Raw genomic sequence first — 20487 nt, forward strand, 5'->3', positions numbered from 1 at the left:
AACAGCACTGGCCCCAGGACAGAGCCTTGCGGCCCATGATTTTGATAAATGATAAAGGACAAGTAGTATTGGATAACCCACAAAATAATATGATTGAAAAGCAGCACAACATACCGTAGTACAGAAAAAGGAGATACCCAAATAACTAAGAGGCCAATACAACATGCCAGAAAGCAGACCTGTGCGTGATTTAATCAATCCATAGAATGGGCTGGGAAAGACAGCAGGGATGTAGCTGGTGCAAACTTGAAAACAAGAGGAAGATCTAGACCCCAGAGGTATTGATGGGTCATGGCAGAGCCAAAGACCCTACTTATAGCCCCACCCTAATACACTGAAGGCTGAGGAAAACCAGCCTTCAAACAACCAGGATTTCTTCACTGAAGGGATCTATTGAATCTGTATAACAGCCCCATTATGGTAATACCTTTACATTATCGTGCATAATCCTCATGACAGGTTCTCTTCAATTGTTCCAATCTAGCCCTGACATGCATTTATTAATTTAGGTAATAGTCTTGTTAACTCATTAACATCTGCACTGCTAAAGACAAAACAGTCTGAGGTGCGAGAGTGGTGTGAAGTCAGAAGTGACGGCAGCACCGCCCATACCACGGCAGATTAGCAGCTTCCTGTAATGGTCTACAGCACAAACTGCAGAGATCTGTGGGAGGGAAGCTGCACATTCAGATGTAAGAACACAGACCTGAGAAGCTAATAGTGATGTCATATTTCTTGGCTGCAGCAGTGCGGACCCTTTCTGCTCCTATTCAGTGGGGATCTGAGCGGACACGTCCACTAATTATAACATGATGGCGCTTCCCATCAATGTCATCACTGTGTGAGGGGCAGTCTGCCTCAGCTGTCACTACAGGGAATTTAGACACCAGCTGGGAACTCGTCTTATCACTTCACAGGCTATACCCCCCTATCAGAGGTGACTGCAGACTGCCAAGATCATATGTATCCGAAAAATGGAGATATAAGGAGTTATTAAGAAGTTAATCAACCCAGCTTAATAAATTGATGATCATGAATAAATATTTACCTCAGCTTATGCTTTGTTAATTCTGGTAAATGCTCGGTGCTAATACTAGCACCAAAATGATTTCTAGTTAGTTTGATATATGATTTCTTTATGACTGTGACAATCTTATCTGTTTCTCTAGGTCACTCACATCCCCAGAAAGGTACTGCCTTCTCTCAGTGGAGAAAATGGATGCATCAGTTGTCTACCTATCCAGGTAGAGACACTTTCTGAACATTGTCATATCGGGCTGATATTAGAGGGGGTTTCCACTACTGCAATATTAAGATAGGTCATTATTAGCAAATCAGTGATCTGATACCCGGCACATCCAGTGATCAAATTCATAGGAATTGATCTGCAGAATTGTGGAGATATGTCTGATATTGATCCAAGGTTGGGTCAAGATCAGCAATGTGAGTCTATGGGTCTGTGGAAAAATCGGACTGCATTCTGATGACATCCATGTACAAACAACACCGATGACACTTGGACCACACTCTGATCAAAGGCTGATCTAGAAAATCAGCCCATTTTATTGTACATAAGAAAAATCAGACGTCTGAATAAACCCTAAGGGGTACTTTGCACGTTGCGACATCGCTACTGCGATATCATCTGGGTCAAATCGAAAGTGACGCACATCCGGCAGCGGTAACGACGTCGCAACGTGTAAAGCCTAGATGCGGCGATAAACGATCACAAAAGCGTCGTAAATCGGTGATCTGTGTAGTGTCGGACATTTTCATAATGTCGCACCAATAGGAGATACGATGTTGTTCCTCATCCCTGCGGCAGCATACATCGCTGTGTATGAAGCCGCAGGAGCGAGGAACATCTCCTTACCTGCATACACCGCCAACGCGGAAGGAAGGAGGTGGGCGGGATGTTTACATCCCGCTCATCTCCGCCTCTCCGCTTCTATTGGACAGCTGCCGTGTGACGTCGCTGTGATGCCGCACGACACGCCCCCTTAGGAAGGAGGCGGGTCACCGGCCAGAGCGACGTCGCAGGGCAGGTAAGTGCGTGTGAAGCTGCCGTAGCGATAATGTTCGCTACGGCAGCTATCACAAGATATCGCATCTGCGACGGGGGCTGGTACTATCGCGCTCGGCATCGCTAGCGATGTCGCAGCGTGCAAAGTACCCCTAAGTCATAGTAGTGGACATCCCCTATTATGGCACATTGAAGCTGTAAATAAATAATGTCTATCCAAAAATTTTATTTGCTGTTCAGATTTTACTAAATAATGTTTAAAATGTTCCATTTTATTCTCTTGCTTGTGATACGTTTTTTTTTATTTTTCCTGACTATAATGGAAAACTGCATTTTTTTAAAGAAGCAGCGAGACAATTCCTTCAGTGTTTTTGCAGCATTTTTTCACCATTGAAAGCAATGATCTTACAGAAGCGGAAACACTGCGTTTTTGCTGTTTTTTGTAGTGAATTTAAACATGTGCTGTAAACAACAGACGCAACAAAACCAGCAACAAATACGATTTTTGGTCGCCGCTAATTTTTTTTAAAATGCCATAACAGGCAATCAAAATGTAGCCTCCACACAAAAATGGTATAATTAAAAACGTCAGTTCAAGATGCCAAAGATAAGCCATTACTGAGCCCCAGATCCCCAAAAATGATAACGCTACGAGTCTCAGAAAATGGCGCGAAAAACACAATTCTTTTTTTGCGACAAACCTCTGAATTTTTTTTAACCCCTTAGATAAAGTAGAAAAATAAATGTTTGGTGTCTATGAACTCGCACTGACGTGAAGCATCACACTGACACATCAGTTTTACCATATAGTGAACATGGTGAATAAAATATCCCAGAAACAATTGTGCAATTGCACTTTTATTTGCAGTTTCACCGCACTTGGATTTTTTTTCCCCGTTTTCCAAATTACTATATGGCAAAACTAATGGTTTAATTCAAATGTACAACTCGTCCCTCAAAAAATAAGCCCTAATATGGCAAGATTGATGGAAAAATAAAAAAAAAAGTTATGGCTTTCAAAATAAGGGGAGCAAAAAAACAGAAAATCGACCGGGGGTGAAGGGGTTACCAGGATGACACCAAACGGACAAAAACGCAGTGTCCAAAATGCACAAAAAAAACAATGAAAAAAACAAGTAAAATAAAGGCCGCTTTACACGCTGCAATATCGTTACCGATATCGGTAGTGTGGGTACCCGCCCCCATCGGTTGTGCGACACAGGCAAATCACTGCGGTGGTGCACAACATCGCTCAGACCCGTCACACTACTTACCTGCCTAGCGATGTCGCTGTGACCGGCGAACCGCCTCCTTTCTAAGGGGGTGGTTCGTTAAGCGTCACAACGACGTCACTAAGCGGCCACCCAATAGAAGCGGAGGGGCGGAGATGAGCGGGACGTAACATCACACCCACCTCCTCCCTTCCACATTGCCAGCGGCCGCAGGTAAGGTGAGGTTCATCGTTCCTGTGGTGTCACACATAGCGATGTGTGCTGCCGCAGGAACGACGAACAATATCGTTACCAATTAGCGGAAAGTTTTTGTGACGATTCAAAATCGCTCATAGGTGTCACACGCAACGATATCACTAAAGCGGCCGGATGTGCATCACAAAATCCGTGACCCCAACGAGATCGCTTGAGCAATGTCATAGCGTGTAAAGCGGCCTTTAGGTTTGGAGATGGTGGATAAATTCTGCATTGTCCGAAACTTTCCTGATGGTTGAAACGTAGCCTCAAGGCCCCGTCAGACACAGAGATAAATCTTTGGCAGATCTGTGGTTGCAGTGAAATCATGGACATATTGTTCCATTTGTACACGGCCACAAACCTGGCACTGATTGTCCACAATTTCACTGCAACCACAGATCTACCACAGATCTACCACAGATCTACCACAGATCTACCACAGATCTACCACAGATCTACCACAGATCTACCACAGATCTACCACAGATCTGCCACAGATTTATCTCTGTGTGTGTGACAGTACCTTACGTCTATGGATAATTGTGAGCTTTCATTATAAGTGTCCAGAAGAGGTTAGATCTTATATTGTTTTGTGTGTAAAGTATGTAATGGTTTTACATTAATTTTGCAGGCCGAGTGTTTGGACTTTTGTACTGGTGGATTGGTACTACATGGTATCGTCTTACAACCTCAGCTTCTCTGCTGGACGTCTTCATCTTAACCAGGTTAGGCAGGAAAAGTTGGTGCATAAATTTTCTGGAAATTCCAAAATAATCTATCTTTTTATTCCTCTCCGATTATTGTGTTTCAGACGGCTGATCTAAATGACAGGCTAGTACGTAACAAATGTTCTCCCAATAGAACTGTTGCAGTCATTCACCCCTGGAACTGACAGAAATAAATATACATGAAAAACATACATAAAATGTAACACTGCACATTATATATAATGAAAAGAAAATTATTTATTTTTATATATATATATATATATTATATATATGGAGCTGGGAGCTACAGGTTATTAATAGGAGCTGTCATTGGTTGCTATAGGAACAAAATAAATTGTTAGTATAAGAAGCCTATGTATGAGGTAATAAGATTTCGGTGGGGAGACGAATAGAGAGAGACAGACAGGGAAAGAGACGGAGAGGGAAAGAGACGGAGAGGGAAAGAGACGGAGAGGGAAAGAGACGGAGAGGGAAAGAGACGGAGAGGGAAAGAGACGGAGAGGGAAAGAGACGGAGAGGGAAAGAGACGGAGAGGGAAAGAGACGGAGAGGGAAAGAGACGGACAGGGAAAGAGACGGACAGGGAAAGAGACGGACAGGGAAAGAGACGGACAGGGAAAGAGACGGACAGGGAAAGAGACGGACAGGGAAAGAGACAGACTGAGACAGGCAGAGAGATAGACACAGACAGACATGGATAGAGAAGAACACAGACAGGGAAATAGACAGAGAGACAGACAGACAGAAAGAGACTGGGAGAGACACAGTTACTATCCCAGGCAATATATATATATATAGTATATATATATATATTTATTTATAATCTTTTCAACTTGTGGGTCTATTTATCTATAACCATGAATTAGGAGTGTAGCCCATAATACAGTAATACAGGTTTTTATTAAAAAAAAATATTCATTTAGCCTATAGCAACATCTGTTCCATGCACATGTACGTCTTTTTTAATCTTTCAATGGCAGGATTCATTCATTTTCTGTATAGGGGCAGCCATCTTGCCTGAAGGAGGCTTTACAACCTGCGACATCGCTAATGCGGAGTCGTTGGGGTCACGGAAATTGTGACGCACATCCGGCCGCATTAGCGATGTTGCTGCGTGTGACACCGATGAGCGATTTTGCATCGTTGCAAAAACGTGCAAAATCGCTCATCGGTGACATGGGGGTCCATTCTCGATTATCGTTACTGCAGCAGTAATGATGTAGTTCGTCGCTCCTGCGGCAGCACACATCGCTATGTGTGACGCCGCAGGAACGAGGAACCTCTCCTTACCTGCCTCCCGGCCGCTATGCGGAAGGAAGGAGGTGGGCGGGATGTTACGTCCCGCTCATCTCCGCCCCTCCGCTGCTATTGGGCGGCCGCTCAGTGACGTCGCTGTGACGCCGCACGGACCGCCCCCTTAGAAAGGAGGCGATTCGCCGGTCACAGCGACGTCGCCGGGCAGGTATGTGTGACGGGTCTGGGCGATGTTGTGCGGCACGGGCAGCGATTTGCCCGTGTCGCGCAACAGATGGGGGCGGGTACCCACGCTAGCGATATCTGGACCGATATCGCAGCATGTAAAGTAGCCTTAAGTTTCCGTTAACAGTAGTCAGCGTTACAGCAACAACATACAGTGCTGGCCAAAAGTATTGGCACCCCTGCAATTCTGTCAGATAATACTCAGTTTCTTCTTGAAAATTATTGCAATCACAAATTCTTTGGTATTATTATCTTCATTTAATTTGTCTTCAATGAAAAAAAAAAAAATTGTCATAAAGCCAAATTGGATATAATTCCACACCAAACATAAAAAAGGGGGTGGACAAAAGTATTGGCACTGTTTGAAAAATCATGTGATGCTTCTATAATTTGTGTAATTAACAGCACCTGTAACTTACATGTGGCACCTAACAGGTGTTGGCAATAACTAAATCACACTTGCAGCCAGCTGACATGGATTAAAGTTGACTCAACCTCTGTCCTGTGTCCTTGTGTGTACCACATTGAGCATGGAGAAAAGAAAGAAGACCAAAGAACTGTCTGAGGACTTGAGAATCCAAATTGTGAGGAAGCATGAGCAATCTCAAGGCTACAAGTCCATCTCCAAAGACCTGAAAGTACCGGTGTCTACGGTGCGCAGTGTCATCAAGAAGTTTAAAGTCCATGGCACTGTGGCTAACCTCCCTAGATGTGGAAGGAAAAGAAAAATTGACGAGAGATTTCAACGCAAGATTGTGCGGATGGTGGATAAAGAACCTCGGCTAACATCCAAACAAGTTCAAGCTGCCCTGCAGTCCGAGGGTACAACAGTGTCAACCCGTACTCTCCGACGGCGTCTGAATGAAAAGGGACTGTATGGTAGGATACCCAGGAAGACCCCACTTCTTACCCCGAGACATAAAAAAGCCAGGCTGAAGATTGCCAAAACTTACCTGAGAAAGCCTAAAACGTTTTGGAAGAATGTTCTCTGGTCAGATGAGACAAAAGTAGAGCTTTTTTGGGAGAAGCCATCAACATAGAGTTTACAGGGGAAAAAAAAGAGGCATTCAAAGAAAAGAACACTGTCCCTACAGTCAAACATGGCGGAGGTTTCCTGATGTTTTGGGGTTGCTTTGCTGCCTCTGGCACTGGACTGCTTGACTGTATGCATGGCATTATGAAGTGTGAAGACTACCAACAAATTTTTGCAGCATAATGTAGGGCCCAGTGTGAGAAAGCTGGGTCTCCCTCAGAGGTCATGGGTCTTCCAGCAGGACAATGACCAAAAACACACTTCAAAAAGCACTAGTAAATGGTTTGAGAGAAAGCACTGGAGACTACTAAAGTGGCCAGCAATGAGTCCAGACCTGAATCCCATAGAACACCTGTGGAGAGATCTCAAAATGGCAGTTTGGAGAAGGCCCCCTTCAAATCTCAGGGACCTGGAGCAGTTTGCCAAAGAAGAATGGTCTAAAATTCCAGCAGAGCATTGTAAGAAACTCATTGATGGTTACCGGAAGCGGTTGTTCGTAGTTATTTTGGCTAAAGGTTGTGCAACCAAGTATTAGGCTAAGGGTGCCAATACTTTAGTCTGGCCCATTTTTGGAGTTTTGTGTGAAATTCATCAATGATTTGATTTTTGTTTCATTCTCTTTTGTGTTTTTTCATTGCAAGAAAAATAAATGAAGATAATAATACCAAAGAATTTGTGATTGCAATCATTTTCAAGAAGAAACTGAGTATTATCTGACAGAATTGCAGGGGTGCCAATACTTTTGGCCAGCACTGTAGACCCTAACCAGCAATAGCCGAAAGCTGACTTATGATCGTCTATAAAATACTTTTTTGTGCATTTCAGTGACCTATACAGAGGCCATTGTGTAGGGAAGGGGAGAAGGTGAGCTGTGACCATCTCCTTTAATGAATGGTGTGATCCTGCGTTCACTATATGTCGGTGATATACTGTATGTCATTGTAGTCCTATAATTATATAGATGATTACTGATGGTTTTCAGCTGCTTTTAATATAAACATTATTTACACAGTAGGGGATTTTCTGACGACATTCCCTTTAATCTTAGTGGAACCTGTTAGTGTGCGGCTCAGGAGTGACTTCTGGCTGTAAAATCCTTTATTATTTTGCTGTCCTCTGCTTTTAATCACATCCATTTGCTTTTATTTATCCTAACACTGATGACACAACTCGTATTTTTAGCATTTTAAATGCAGCATCCTTTTAGTTTTATTAATGTATGAAATATATTGGAATGTACAAAACTAATGAATATGACATGTTTTTCAGGCATTACAGTATTCTGAAGAAAGCGCTGCAGTTTCTTTTGCTCCTTCTATTGTTAGCATTGATAGCAACAGGTAAGTTCTGTGGACAAATTTCTATTTTTTTTTTGTATATTCAAGTGCTGTAAAAAAACTAAATGCATGAAAAAAGACGCAAAAAAACAAAAATAAATTGCTCCTTGAAAAAAAGAGACAGATAGTAAATATATTAATCAGTACCGTATTTTTGGATTATAAAACACACTTTTCCTCCCAAAAATATCCGAATGTAGTTTACTTGGAGATGCAGAATGGGCGCTGTGCGAGCTGCTGGGGGGGCTATACTGGCTGCGGAGGGCTGTCTGTGCAGGTAGCTGGCTGGTTGTCTGTGCGGAGGACGGTCTGTGCGGGCGTCTATGTGGAGCAGGGCAGTGCAGCGGGTGTCCCAGATGCTCTGGCTTCAAAAAATGGCGCCCAAAGTCGGTGCGTGTGCAGATGGAGCTCTCAGCTTAAGCTCTCATCTGCACACGTGCCATCTCTGGTAAGCAACATTTCTTTGAACCCCGCACCACCAACAGAGCATCTGGGACACTCGCCGCACCACTCTGCTCCGCACAATCCGACCACTGCCAGCACAGCCCCCATCGCTGCCAGCACAGCCCCCACCGCTGCCAGCACAGCCCCCACCGCTGCCAGCACAGCCCTCACCACTGCCAGCACAGCCGCTGCCAGCACAGCCCCCACCGCTGCCAGCACAGCCCTCACCACTGCCAGCACAACCCTCACCGCTGCCAGCACAGCCCCCACCGCTGCCAGCACAGTCCCCACCGCTGCCAGTACAATCCTCACCACTGCCAGCACAACCCTCACAGCTTACAGCAGAGCCCCCACGACTGCCAGCACAGCCCCCACCGCTGCCAGCACAGCCTTCATCGCTGCCAGCACAGCCCCCACCGCTGCCAGCACAGCCCCCACCGCTGCCAGCACAGCCCCCACCGCTGCCAGCACAGTCCCCACCGCTGCCAGCACAGTCCCCACCGCTGCCAGCACAATCCTCACCACTGCCAGCACAGCCCTCACAGCTTACAGCAGAGCCCCCACCACTGCCAGCACAGACCCCACCGCAGCCAGCACAAAACCCACCGCTGCCAGCACAGCCCCCACCGCTGCCAGCACAGCCCCCACCGCTGCCAGCACAGCCCCCACCGCTGCCAGCACAGTCCCCACCGCTGCCAGCACAGCCCCCACCGCTGCCAGCACAGCCCCCACCGCTGCCAGCACAGTCCCCACCGCTGCCAGCACATTCCTCACCACTGCCAGCACAGCCCTCACAGCTTACAGCAGAGCCCCCACCACTGCCAGCACAGACCCCACCGCAGCCAGCACAAAACCCACCGCTGCCAGCACAAAACCCACCGCTGCCAGCACAGCCCCCACCGCTGCCAGCATAGCCCCCACTGCTGCCAGCACAGTCCCCATAGCTGCCAGCCCAATCCTCCCCACTGCCAGCACAATCCTCCCCACTGCCAGCACAGCCCCCACCGCTGCCAGCACAGTCCCCATCGCTGCCAGCACAATCCTCACCACTGCCAGCACAGCCATCACAGCTTACAGCACAGACCCCACCGCAGCCAGCACAAACCCCACCGCTGCCAGCACAGCCCTCACCGCTGCCAGCACAGCCCTTACCGCTGCCAGCACAAAACCCACCGCTGCCAGCACAGACCCCACCGCTGCCAGCACAGCCCTCACCGCTGCCAGCACAGCCCTTACCGCTGCCAGCACAGACCCCACCGCTGTGACTGCAGCATCGCCCTACTCCAGCACCTCCCCTGCCTCCTGTGACCCTGCTCCACCTTCGCTGCCACCCCTCTTTCGGTAAGACACCTCCAGAGTATAAGACGAACCCTTTATTTTTACGTTTTTCATCTCTAAATTTGGAACGTGTCTTATAATCCAGTGCGTTTTCTAAAACGAAAAATACAGTAATCTTGTAGAATAGTATATATCTGGTTAGTGCCTCTAAATACACAGTGTTCATTGCGATAGATTTATCTGGATATTGTTAATTCTTGTATTCTTTATATATATGTACGTTAATGATTTTATTCCCTCCACTGCATATTATTCCCTATCTCCATTTATTTCTTATATTAGGGCTCTGGTATTTCTTTCCCTTTGGACTCCAGAACGTATTATTTGTTCCAAAAGCAACTTTGTCTGAGACCGAAAAGCCCACAAAAGATATGTTTGTAAAGAAAGTCAACCCAGGACCACAAAACCTACCTTTGTTGTTCCAGGTCTGTGACAATAACCGCACAGTTGTATTTTCTGACTTTATTCCAGTGTCCCAAGAAAGACTGATTCTTGTCACGATCAGATTTTTATTTTCTTTATGGAAAGTTTTAAAGGCTACAAACACAATACCAATGGGATCAGTCTACACTGTGTGTATGAGGGCCTACAGACTCTCCTCTAACGGATCATGTTGGGGAACAATTGGGTCAATTGAACTTTAACTCCTGAGCCCTTTGTCCTTCAGGAGATAAGCCACGGCCATAGCTGTTTGGCAGGGTCTTTCTCTGTTCTCACCTTTGAAAACATACGATTGATTTTTCATGTGTATGGGGGAATCTGCGACTGATCAACAGCTATCATTTGTGCATGACCAACTTAATAATTACTGTCAGGAATCTATATGTCTCTGTATATACAAAGAAGTCTTTAATTGAAGCTTCTGTTTAAACATAAGCATATTGGACCTCCAAACTGAATCTGGTTATGTAGAGCCAAGGATCGATTGTATCGCCTCCTGCTAGATCAAATAAACATTTCTTTTAAAGTGCAGGACTAAATCCCATTCTATTCTTGCCAATAAATATATGTTGGTCTGTAGGTGTTTCCTAGTACTTTAAATTAATGTCCTAACCAGGGGATAGGTAATCAGTATAAGATCGGCAGGGGTCAGGATCGGTGGGGATGTGACAATCAGCACTGCCACCAGTCAGTTGTTTGTACATCTGACAGCACCCATATGTAAATAGTATATGGAGTAGAATACCATGATAAAGGAGGAAGCAGAGGTGCAAAATACTGATGGAACAACCTGCATCCTGTAAGTGCATTAGTTTTGTTACCTGCGTTGTTAAATACAGCTGCCTACCTTTTTTTTCTGCTGTTTTTTTAACATACCTTCTGAGTAAGCAATCTAAAACTGCACAAGATTTATCATTATGCATCAGACACTGAAAGATTCCTTTCATTTTAGGACTATTCAGTCTGAGTTTGCAGTGTCTAAGGGCGGCGTCACACGCTACGATATATTGTGCGATATGTCGTCGGGGTCATGGATTCCGTGACGCACATCCGGCATCGTTAGAAATATCGTAGCTTGTGACAGCTACGAACGACTGTGAACGAGCAAGAATACTCACCTTATCGTTGCTCGTTGACACGTCGTTCATTTTCATAAAGTCGTTCCTCCTTCTGCGCGCCGGTTGTTCGTTGCGCAGAATGACAGGAACGACGAACACAGCTTACCTGCGTCCCGCCGGCAATGCGGAAGGAAGGAGGTGGGCGGGATGTTACGTCCCGCTCATCTCCGCCCCTCCGCTTCTATTGGGCAGCTGTGACGCCGAACGTCCCTCCCCCTTCAGGAAGAGGATGTTCGCCACCCACCGCGAGGTTGTTCAGGAGGTAAGTACGTGTGACCGGGGGTAAACGACTGTGTGCACCACGGGCAACAAATTGCCCGTGACGCACAAACAACGGGGGCGGTCGCTCATGCGATCGCACGATAAATCGTACCGTGTAACGCTGCCCTAAGGCAGGAGTCACACAATCGGAGAGTCTCTCAACAGAGAGAGTCAGGTTTCTTATGTTATTGACTCTGCGATCAAACTATGATCAGTGACAGCATCATTTAATCCGATTCTTTCGGAGGAGAGAATATGAGCACAGAGTGAGAAGATGATTAAAATTTCTCCATTGTGTCAGTGAATGAAAATCTGACTGCATCCCAATGTCACCCGCGTGCATTCCAATGTTTTCCACGCACTCATTGACTTCCATTGTCGAGTGCGATCCAAATAGCAGATCAAACTCTAGCATATACGATTTTTACCTTGGACCAGCTCGGTCCGAGGATAAAATCTGATATATGAGAATTCCCATAGGCTAACATTGGTCCAATGCTTTGTCAGATTGTACTCGTACACAAAATATGGTGTAATGGTTACAAAATTTAAGTAAATCAGCCCCACTCTTTGCCAGCGTGAGATCGTCTTAATGTGAATGTCTCTGCTCCTACAAAGATTTTTTGTTTTGTTGCTTTTCTTTATCACCTTTTTCCAAGAGCCATATCTCTTTTATTTTCTTTCTATTTAGTAGCATGAGGACTTGTTTTTTTGCAGCATAAGTTACCGTATTGATTGTCAGTATTCACTTTATATAGAAAAAATTATATCCCCTTAACACCAAATAAAATGTAAATACATTAACAAATATGCTTATTAAAAACTTCACCAAATCAAATGTGATTATGTGAATTTTACAATTACCTACACTATTATAAGCAATAACTAATATTAATATGTGGTATATTATAATACAGGAAACACAGTAACCCACTTAATACCTATAGATGTGAGCATAGAATACCAATGGTGCACAGGAGGAATATTGCAGGATCCACAAGGGAGAGGGAATTACACTGACCCTATATTCCGCAGGCCCTGCACTTTCTTCCTGCCTAGCGGCGGAGTTTTTCACCCTAATCTTGGTGGTGTTCCCGCTTCACGTCAGCTCATCCTATATTATTATTATTATTATTATTATTTATTTATAGAGCACCATTAATTCCATGGTGCTGTACATGAGAGGGGGGGTTACATACAAAATACGTATACAAGTTACAGTAGACAGACTAGTACAGAGGGAAGAGGGCCCTACCCTTGCGGGCTTACATTCTATAGGATTATGGGGAGGAGACAATAGGTGGGGTGTAGGTCAGGCGGCAGCTCCGCACGGTGGTCGGGCGGCAGCTCCGCACGGTGGTCGGGCGGCAGCTCCGCACGGTGGTCGGGCGGCAGCTCCGCACGGTGGTCGGGCGGCAGCTCCGCACGGTGGTCGGGCGGCAGCTCCGCACGGTGGTCGGGCGGCAGCTCCGCACGGTGGTCGGGCGGCAGCTCCGCACGGTGGTCGGGCGGCAGCGAGTTCATTGTAGATTGTAGGCATTTCTGAACAGGTGCGTTTTCAGGTTCCATTTGAAGTTTGCAAGGGTAGGGGATAGTCTGACGTGTTTAGGCAGCGAGTTCCAGGAGACTGAGGATGCTCGGGAGAAGTCTTGGAGTCGGTTGTGTGAGGAGCGAATGAGAGAGGAGGAGAGGAGGAGATCTTGGGAGGACCGGAGGTGACGTGTTGGAGTGTAGTGGGAGAGTAGTTCGGAGATGTACGGAGGGGAAAGATTATGCACAGCTTTGTAGGTCAGTGTTAGAAGTTTGAATTGGATACGGTGGAAGATTGGAAGCCAGTGGAGGGACATGCAGAGAGGAGAAGCGGGCTGGTATTGAGGAGAGAGGTGGATAAGTCGGGCAGCAGAGTTAAGGATGGACTGGAGAGGGGCAAGCGTGTTGGCAGGGAGGCCACAGAGGAGGATGTTACAGTAGTCGAGGCGGGAGATTATGAGGGCATGCACTAGCATTTTAGTAGATTGCAAATTGAGGAAAGGGCGGATTCTGGAAATATTTTTGAGTTGAAGACGGCAGGAGGTGGTGAGGGATTGGATGTGTGGTATGAAGGATAAGGCAGAGTCAAAGGTCACTCCGAGGCAGCGAACTTTGGGTACTGGCGAGAGCGTGGTGTTATTTATTGTAATAGATAGATCAGGTGGAGAGTGTAGGTGAGACGGAGGAAAGATGATTAGTTCAGTTTTGGCCACATTGAGCTTTAGGAAGCGAGAGGAGAAGAAGGAGGATATAGCAGATAGACATTTCGGGATTTTGGACAGCAGAGATGTGGCATCTGGGCCAGAGAGGTAGATCTGGGTGTCGTCGGCATATAGGTGGTACTGGAAGCCATGGGACTTTATGAGTTGTCCCAGGCCAAATGTGTAGATAGAGAAAAGTAGGGGTCCTAGGACAGAGCCTTGAGGGACGCCAACAGAGAGATGGTGGGATGAAGAGGTTGTGTGGGAGTGGGAGACACTAAAAGTGCGATTTGAGAGGTATGAAGAGATCCAAGAGAGGGCAAGATCTCTGACACCAAGGGAAGAGAGGGTCTGTAATAGGAGGGAGTGGTCAACGGTATCGAAGGCTGAGGACAGGTCTAGGAGTAGGAGTATAGAGAAGTGCTTGTTCGCTTTGGCAGTAAGCAAGTCATTTGTGATTTTAGTCAGGGCAGTTTCGGTGGAGTGATGTGGACGGAAGCCGGACTGTAGGTTGTCAAAGAGAGCGTTAGAGGAGAGGTGGGAGGAAAGTTCAGCATGGACATGCTGTTCCAGGAGTTTTGAGGCAAGTGGGAGTAGTGATATGGGGCGGTAGCTGGTAGTAGAGGTTGGATCGAGGGAAGGTTTCTTTAGGATAGGTGTGACTGTTGCATGCTTAAAGGCAGAAGGGAAGGTTCCAGTCGTTAAAGATAGGTTGAAGAGATGGGTTAAGGCTGGAATAAGGATGGTGGTGAGGTTGGGAAGGAGGTGGGATGGCATGGGGTCAAGTGCGCAGGTGGTGAGGTGCGCTTTTGAGAGCAGACGTGCAAGGTCTCCTTCGGTGATGGTGGGGAGGAAGTTTATGGGGGAGGGGCAGTGGTCAGCTACATGAAGGGGTTGTGGTGGCTGAGCAGAGAAGACTTGCCTTATTAGGTCGATTTTTTCTTGGAAATAGGTGGCAAAGTCTTCTGCAGAAATGAGGGAGGTTGGAGGGGGCAGTGGTGGGCGAAGGAGGGAGTTGAAAGTATTGAATAACTGTTTGGGGTTGTGTGTTAGAGAGGATATGAGGTTTCTGAAGTAATCGTGTTTAGCAGAGGTGAGGACTGAACGAAATGTGTGAATTGCATTTTTGAATGTGGTGAAGTCTTCCTGGGAGTGCGTTTTCTTCCAGCGCCGCTCTGCAGCCCTAGACCTCTGCCTAAGTTTTTTAGTGAGGCTGTTGTGCCAGGGCTGTCTATTGATTCGTCTCACTCTGCCATGCACAAGGGGAGCGACGGAATCAATAGCTGATGTGAGGGTGGTGTTGTAGAAAGTGGTGGCGCTGTCTGTGTCGTGGAGGGACGATATGGAGGACAGTGGGAGGATAGAGTCGGCGAGGGTGTGCATGTTGAGGTGTGCAAGGTTTCTGCGGGGATGTGCTAGGTGCTGGACAGGGGGGGTAGGTGAGGAGGACAGGGCTGAAAAGGTCAGAAGATGGTGGTCAGATAGGGGGAGGGGGGAAGTTGTGAAGTCAGAAAGGGGACAGAGGCGGGTGAAGATAAGGTCTAGTGTGTGTCCATCTTTGTGGGTGGCAGAGGTGGACCACTGAGTTAAGCCAAAAGACGAAGCAAGGGAGAGGAGTTTGGAAGCAGCTTGTTGGCGAGTGTCAGTGGGGATGTTGAAGTCACCCATGATGATGGTGGGAATGTCAGCAGAGAGAAAGTGTAGAAGCCAGGCAGAGAAGTGGTCGAGGAAGGCAGTGGTGGCGCCCGGGGGTCTGTATATGACAGCCACTTGGAGGTTGGAGGGAGAATAGATTCGGACAGAGTGCACTTCAAAGGAAGGCAGGTTGAGGGAGGGTAGAGGTGGGATTGTGGTGAAGTTGTAGTTGTTAGAAAGAAGGAGGCCCACTCCTCCACCTTGTCTATTGCCAGGGCGAGGAGTGTGGGAGAAGTGCAGGCCACCGTAGCATAGTGCAGCTGGGGAGGCAGAGTTGGATGGTGTCAGCCATGTTTCGGTGATGCCTAGAAAGGATAGATTGCTAGAGGTAAAGAGATCATGAATGATGTGCAGTTTATTACACACTGAACGGGCATTCCAGAGCGCTCCTGAGAGAGGGGGCGGCGGAGTCGGTGAGAGGGGAATAGTTTTTATGTTGGAGAGATTGCGGTAGTTACTATTATGTGGAGAGTGGTGGGTGGGTGATAAAGAGGGGTGTACCATCCACGGGGGGCCAGGATTGGGGGCTATGTCACCAGCAGTGAGAAGGAGTAGAGAAAGGGAGAGCAGGTGGGAGAAGGAGAGTGGACGGCATGGTCTGCGCGATATTAGGAGTGACCTGAGGTTCAGGAGTAGGTCAGCAGATGAGGACAGATGAGAAGGCAGGAGGGACGGGGAGATGAATATTTGCTTAGAGGGTGCTGGGGTGTGGGGATAGCGAAGGAGAGTGAGGAGGAGAGGGGCAAAGACTGTGAGGGCATAGGTGAACATGGTGGGGGTAGTGTGGCAAGTATATGATTTAACAAGTAAGTTGTGTCAGTGGAAAACTTGGTTAGAAAGAGCTGAAGTTTACCTTCTGGTCATGTCTGGTTCATTTCTGGTATATTTCTGACACTTATGAGGCACTTATCCAGAGGCACGCACACAGACCACGGTCATAGACCTAGTGCAGTACTTATATACATGTCTCATTGACCCAGATGAACATCAGCTGACCAGCAGGGGTGAGGCACATGAAAGAATTACAAACAGGTAGGAAGCACTCAAAGAAGAGAGAAAAAAAAAAAATATATCCTATTAACACTCTGATAATAAGGGATAGGGTATCATACAACAGGTTAAATAAGGATACACCACTGAGCTTATAGTCACTGTTATTCCATCTCAATTGTCAGGGTAACTTGTCAGTAGATTACTCATGGTGAACCCATCTGCTAATTGGATAGATAGTCTCGACACGTTTCCCCCTCATTAGTTTTCAGGGTTCCTCAGGAGACAGGTTTTGTAGGGAGGACATAATGGCCCCTGACATGTGGTCAAGAAAAGTACAGGGACACATTTATTTGACCATACTAGGGGCCATTGTGTCCTCCCTACAGAACATGTCTCCTGAGGAATCCTGAAAACTAATGAGACTATCCATTAGGTTAAAGCCACACGGGGTTACGTGCGAGTCCTCGCATGACACTTGGCTCACACTCACAGCACAGCGAGAGCCAAGTGTCATGCGAGGGTCATTAGACTGTGGTCCGATCGTGCGATTAGACCACAGCTGCTGGGGGGAGGGCCGGCACTGCGGAGGGAAGGGAGGGATTTATTTCCCATCTCCTCCATTGCCGACTGATTCAATTCTTGCCCTGCACTCGCATTACACCGGTTTAACGCGTTTGCAGTGTGATGTTTCTCTCGCCCCATAGTCTTGAATGGGTGTGAGTGAAACAGGATCGCATTCCACCCGCAGCATGCTGCAACTGTTTTCTCGGTCCGATTAGGGCTGAGAAAATAATCGCTCCATAGAGTAATAGTGGTCATGGTGGAATGTGATTATTTTTTTATTTTTTTTTAATTGCATTCCACTTGCTCCATTTTTCTTGCCGTGTTGCTTAGGCCTTAAGCGGGCTTGACACGAGATAGATTGTGCGATGTGTCGTTGGGGTCACGGTTTTCGTGACGCACATTCGGCATACCGCACGACGTCGTCTCATGTGACACCTCCTAGCGACGCAGTATCGCTCACAAATCGTGAGTCGTGTACTCGTCGCTAGGTTTCATAAAATTGTTTAATTAAAATGGCGGCGGTTGTTCATCATTTCCGTAGGATCACACGTTGCTCCGTGTGACACCACGGGAACGATGAACAGCAGCTTTACCTGCGTCCCGCGGCACCCGATGGCTTAATGGAAGGAAGAAGGTGGGCGGGATGTTTACATCCCGCGCATCTCCGCCCCTCCGCTTCTATTGGCCGGGTGCCGTGCGACGTCGCTGTGACGCCGAACGTCCCTCTCACTCCAGGAAGTGGACGTTCGTCGCCCACAGCGAGGTCGTCCGGAAGGTAAGTACGTGTGACGGGGGTTAAATGAGTTTGTGCGCCACGGGCAACTAATTGCCCATGACGCAAAAATTACGGGGGCGGGTACGATCGATTGTACTATCGCATTCCACTTGCTCCATTTTTCTTGCCGTGTTGCTTAGGCTTTAGGGGTTCACTATGGGCAATCTACTCACAAGTTACCTTGAGCATTTAGATGGAATCAAAGTGACTATAAGCTAAGTGGTTTATCGTTATTTAACCTATTGTTTCACACCCTATGTCTTATTATCAGAGTGTTAATAGGATAAACGTTGAGCCCACATGGAGCGGGGACACCAACAACATTAGGGTCAAAACTTCCATCACTAGGCAGGAAAGTGCAGGGCCTGCAGTATATAGGGATAAACTGATTTCCTCCTCATGGATCCTGCATTATTCCTCCTGTGTATCATCGTTATTCTATGCTCACATCTATAGGTATTAGGTGCGTTACTGTGTTTCCTGTAATATAACATACTAATTACGGTATATTATTTATTGCTTATAATCGTGTAGGTCACATAACCACATTTGATTTGGTGACGTTTTTAATTAGAATATTTATTAAAGTACTAGAAGGTGGCCCGATTCTACGCATCGGGTATTCTAGAATTTACGTATTGTGTAGTTAATGTAGCCTCTCTCCTCCCAGCATCAGCCTCTCTCCTCCCAGCATCAGCCTCTCTGTCCCCAGCATCAGCCTCTCTGTCCCCAGCATCAGCCTCTCTCCTCCCAGCCTCAGCCTCCCCCAGCATCAGCCTCTCTTCTCTCAGCCTCCCCCTTCCCAGCCTCCCTCCTCCCAGCCTCCCCCAGCATCAGCCTCCCTCCTCCCAGCCTCCTCCAGCATCAGCCTCACCCTCCCAGCCTCCCCCTCCCAGCCTCCCCCAGCATCAGCCTCTCGCCTCCCAGCCTCCCCCAGCATCAGCCTCTCTCCTCACAGCCTCCCCCAGCATCAGCCTCTCTCCTCCCAGCCTCCTCCAGCATCAGCCTCTCTCCTCCCAGCCTCCCCCAGCATCAGCCTCCCCCTCCCAGCCTTCCCCAGGATTAGCCTCTCTCCTCCCAGCCTCCCCCAGCATCAGCCTCTCTCCTCTCAGCCTCCCCCAGCATCAGCCTACACCCTCCCAGCCTCCCCCAGCATCAGCCTACCCCAGCATCAGCCTACACCCTCCCAGCCTCCCCCAGCATCAGCCTACCCCAGCATCAGCCTACCCCAGCATCAGCCTCTCTCCTCCCAGCCTCCCCCAGCATCAGCCTCCCCCTCACAGCCTTCCCCAGGATCAGCCTCTCTCCTCCCAGCCTCCCCCAGCACGCCGTGCTCATCTGCCGACACTCACAGATCCGATCGCATACACTCACACACTCACACATCAGAACACACTCACACACATCCGATCGCATACACTCACACACACACACTGACGATATCGCACATATGCGCTCACACTCACAACATCCGGAGATACCACATGCTTCTGGCCATGTGATCCTCCGGCAGGTTCTGGAAGGTCACTCCACAGTATCGCCGCCGAGAAGCAAGCGATATCCCAGGATGTTGTGAGTGTGTGGATGCGATGTGATGTGTGTGTGAGAGTGAGTGTGATCTGATGTGTGTGTGTGTGTGTTGTTATGTGTGTGCATGTGTATGTTCCGCCGCTGCAGGACCTTGATGCGCTGGGAACTATGCTACCATGGTTCCCAGCGTATCCCGTCCCCCGCTCGCACGGGAGCCCACACCAGCATACGGCGGCAACCCCAGCAATGCGAGGGTATGTGTCGGCTGGGTTGGCGGCGTATGCTGATGTGGGCTCCCGGGGGTACAGTACTCACCTGGGAGTCGTGGCTCCGTGTCGGTTCGGGGAAAGCGTGCGGGGGGGCGGGGCCAGAGCGAGTGTGCATTGTGTGAGGGGGGCGGGGCGTGGCCGAGTTGCCAATGCGTGCAGGGTGCCGGGGCGAGAGGCCAATCCGTGTGGGGGGCGGAGCCTGGGCGAGCGGCCGGCCAATCCGTGTGGGGGCGGAGCCTGGGCGAGCGGCCAATCCGTGGGGGGGGGCGGGGCCATGGCGAGCCCAGCGGCCAATCAGCTTTGTGTCACCGTAAGGACACAATTTTGGAGCAAGACAGACAGACAGACAGAATAAGGCAATTATATATATATAGATTTACATGTTATATGATGTTAAGCAGATTTTTTTTTCTATACTATATATGACTCCCTATTTTCTTATTTGTATAATCTTAAACCGATATTGACTTCACTATATAATGTACTGAAAAACAGGAAGAAAAATTCTAATGGGGGTAAAATGGTTAAAAAAAATGAAATTCTGCCATTGTTTTTTGGGCTCAGTTTTCACAAAGCTCACCTGCCAACTTGAGTCTATAAGTCGATGTGATTATGACAATAGCACATTTATACACGTGGTTTTTTTTATATATATATTTTTTTGTGTTTTTAAGATTTTTTATTATTAAGTTTTTTATTGCATTTTTTGGGAAGAGCAGTGACCAATTGTTACTTTCGCATTTCTTTTATTTGCGTCACG

The 20487-nt window shown here is 47.6% G+C and overlaps 1 protein-coding gene across 3 annotated transcripts in view; it reads left to right on the top strand.

Annotated features, from left to right (window-relative positions):
• Positions 1–20487, top strand: part of SUN2 (Sad1 and UNC84 domain containing 2) — a 134362-nt gene that overhangs the window by 73947 nt on the left and 39928 nt on the right. For 2 of the 3 annotated variants that reach the window (XM_075321857.1, XM_075321858.1), the window contains exons 6-9: positions 1170–1244; positions 4124–4217; positions 8001–8071; positions 10133–10275. In XM_075321857.1, coding sequence (XP_075177972.1) covers positions 1170–1244; positions 4124–4217; positions 8001–8071; positions 10133–10275 — 383 coding nt within the window. The remainder of the gene's footprint in view (positions 1–1169; positions 1245–4123; positions 4218–8000; positions 8072–10132; positions 10276–20487) is intronic. The other variant, XM_075321859.1, reaches the window with a different exon arrangement.

Source organism: Anomaloglossus baeobatrachus, chromosome 8 (assembly GCF_048569485.1).
Source record: "Anomaloglossus baeobatrachus isolate aAnoBae1 chromosome 8, aAnoBae1.hap1, whole genome shotgun sequence".
Lineage (NCBI taxonomy): Eukaryota > Metazoa > Chordata > Amphibia > Anura > Aromobatidae > Anomaloglossus > Anomaloglossus baeobatrachus.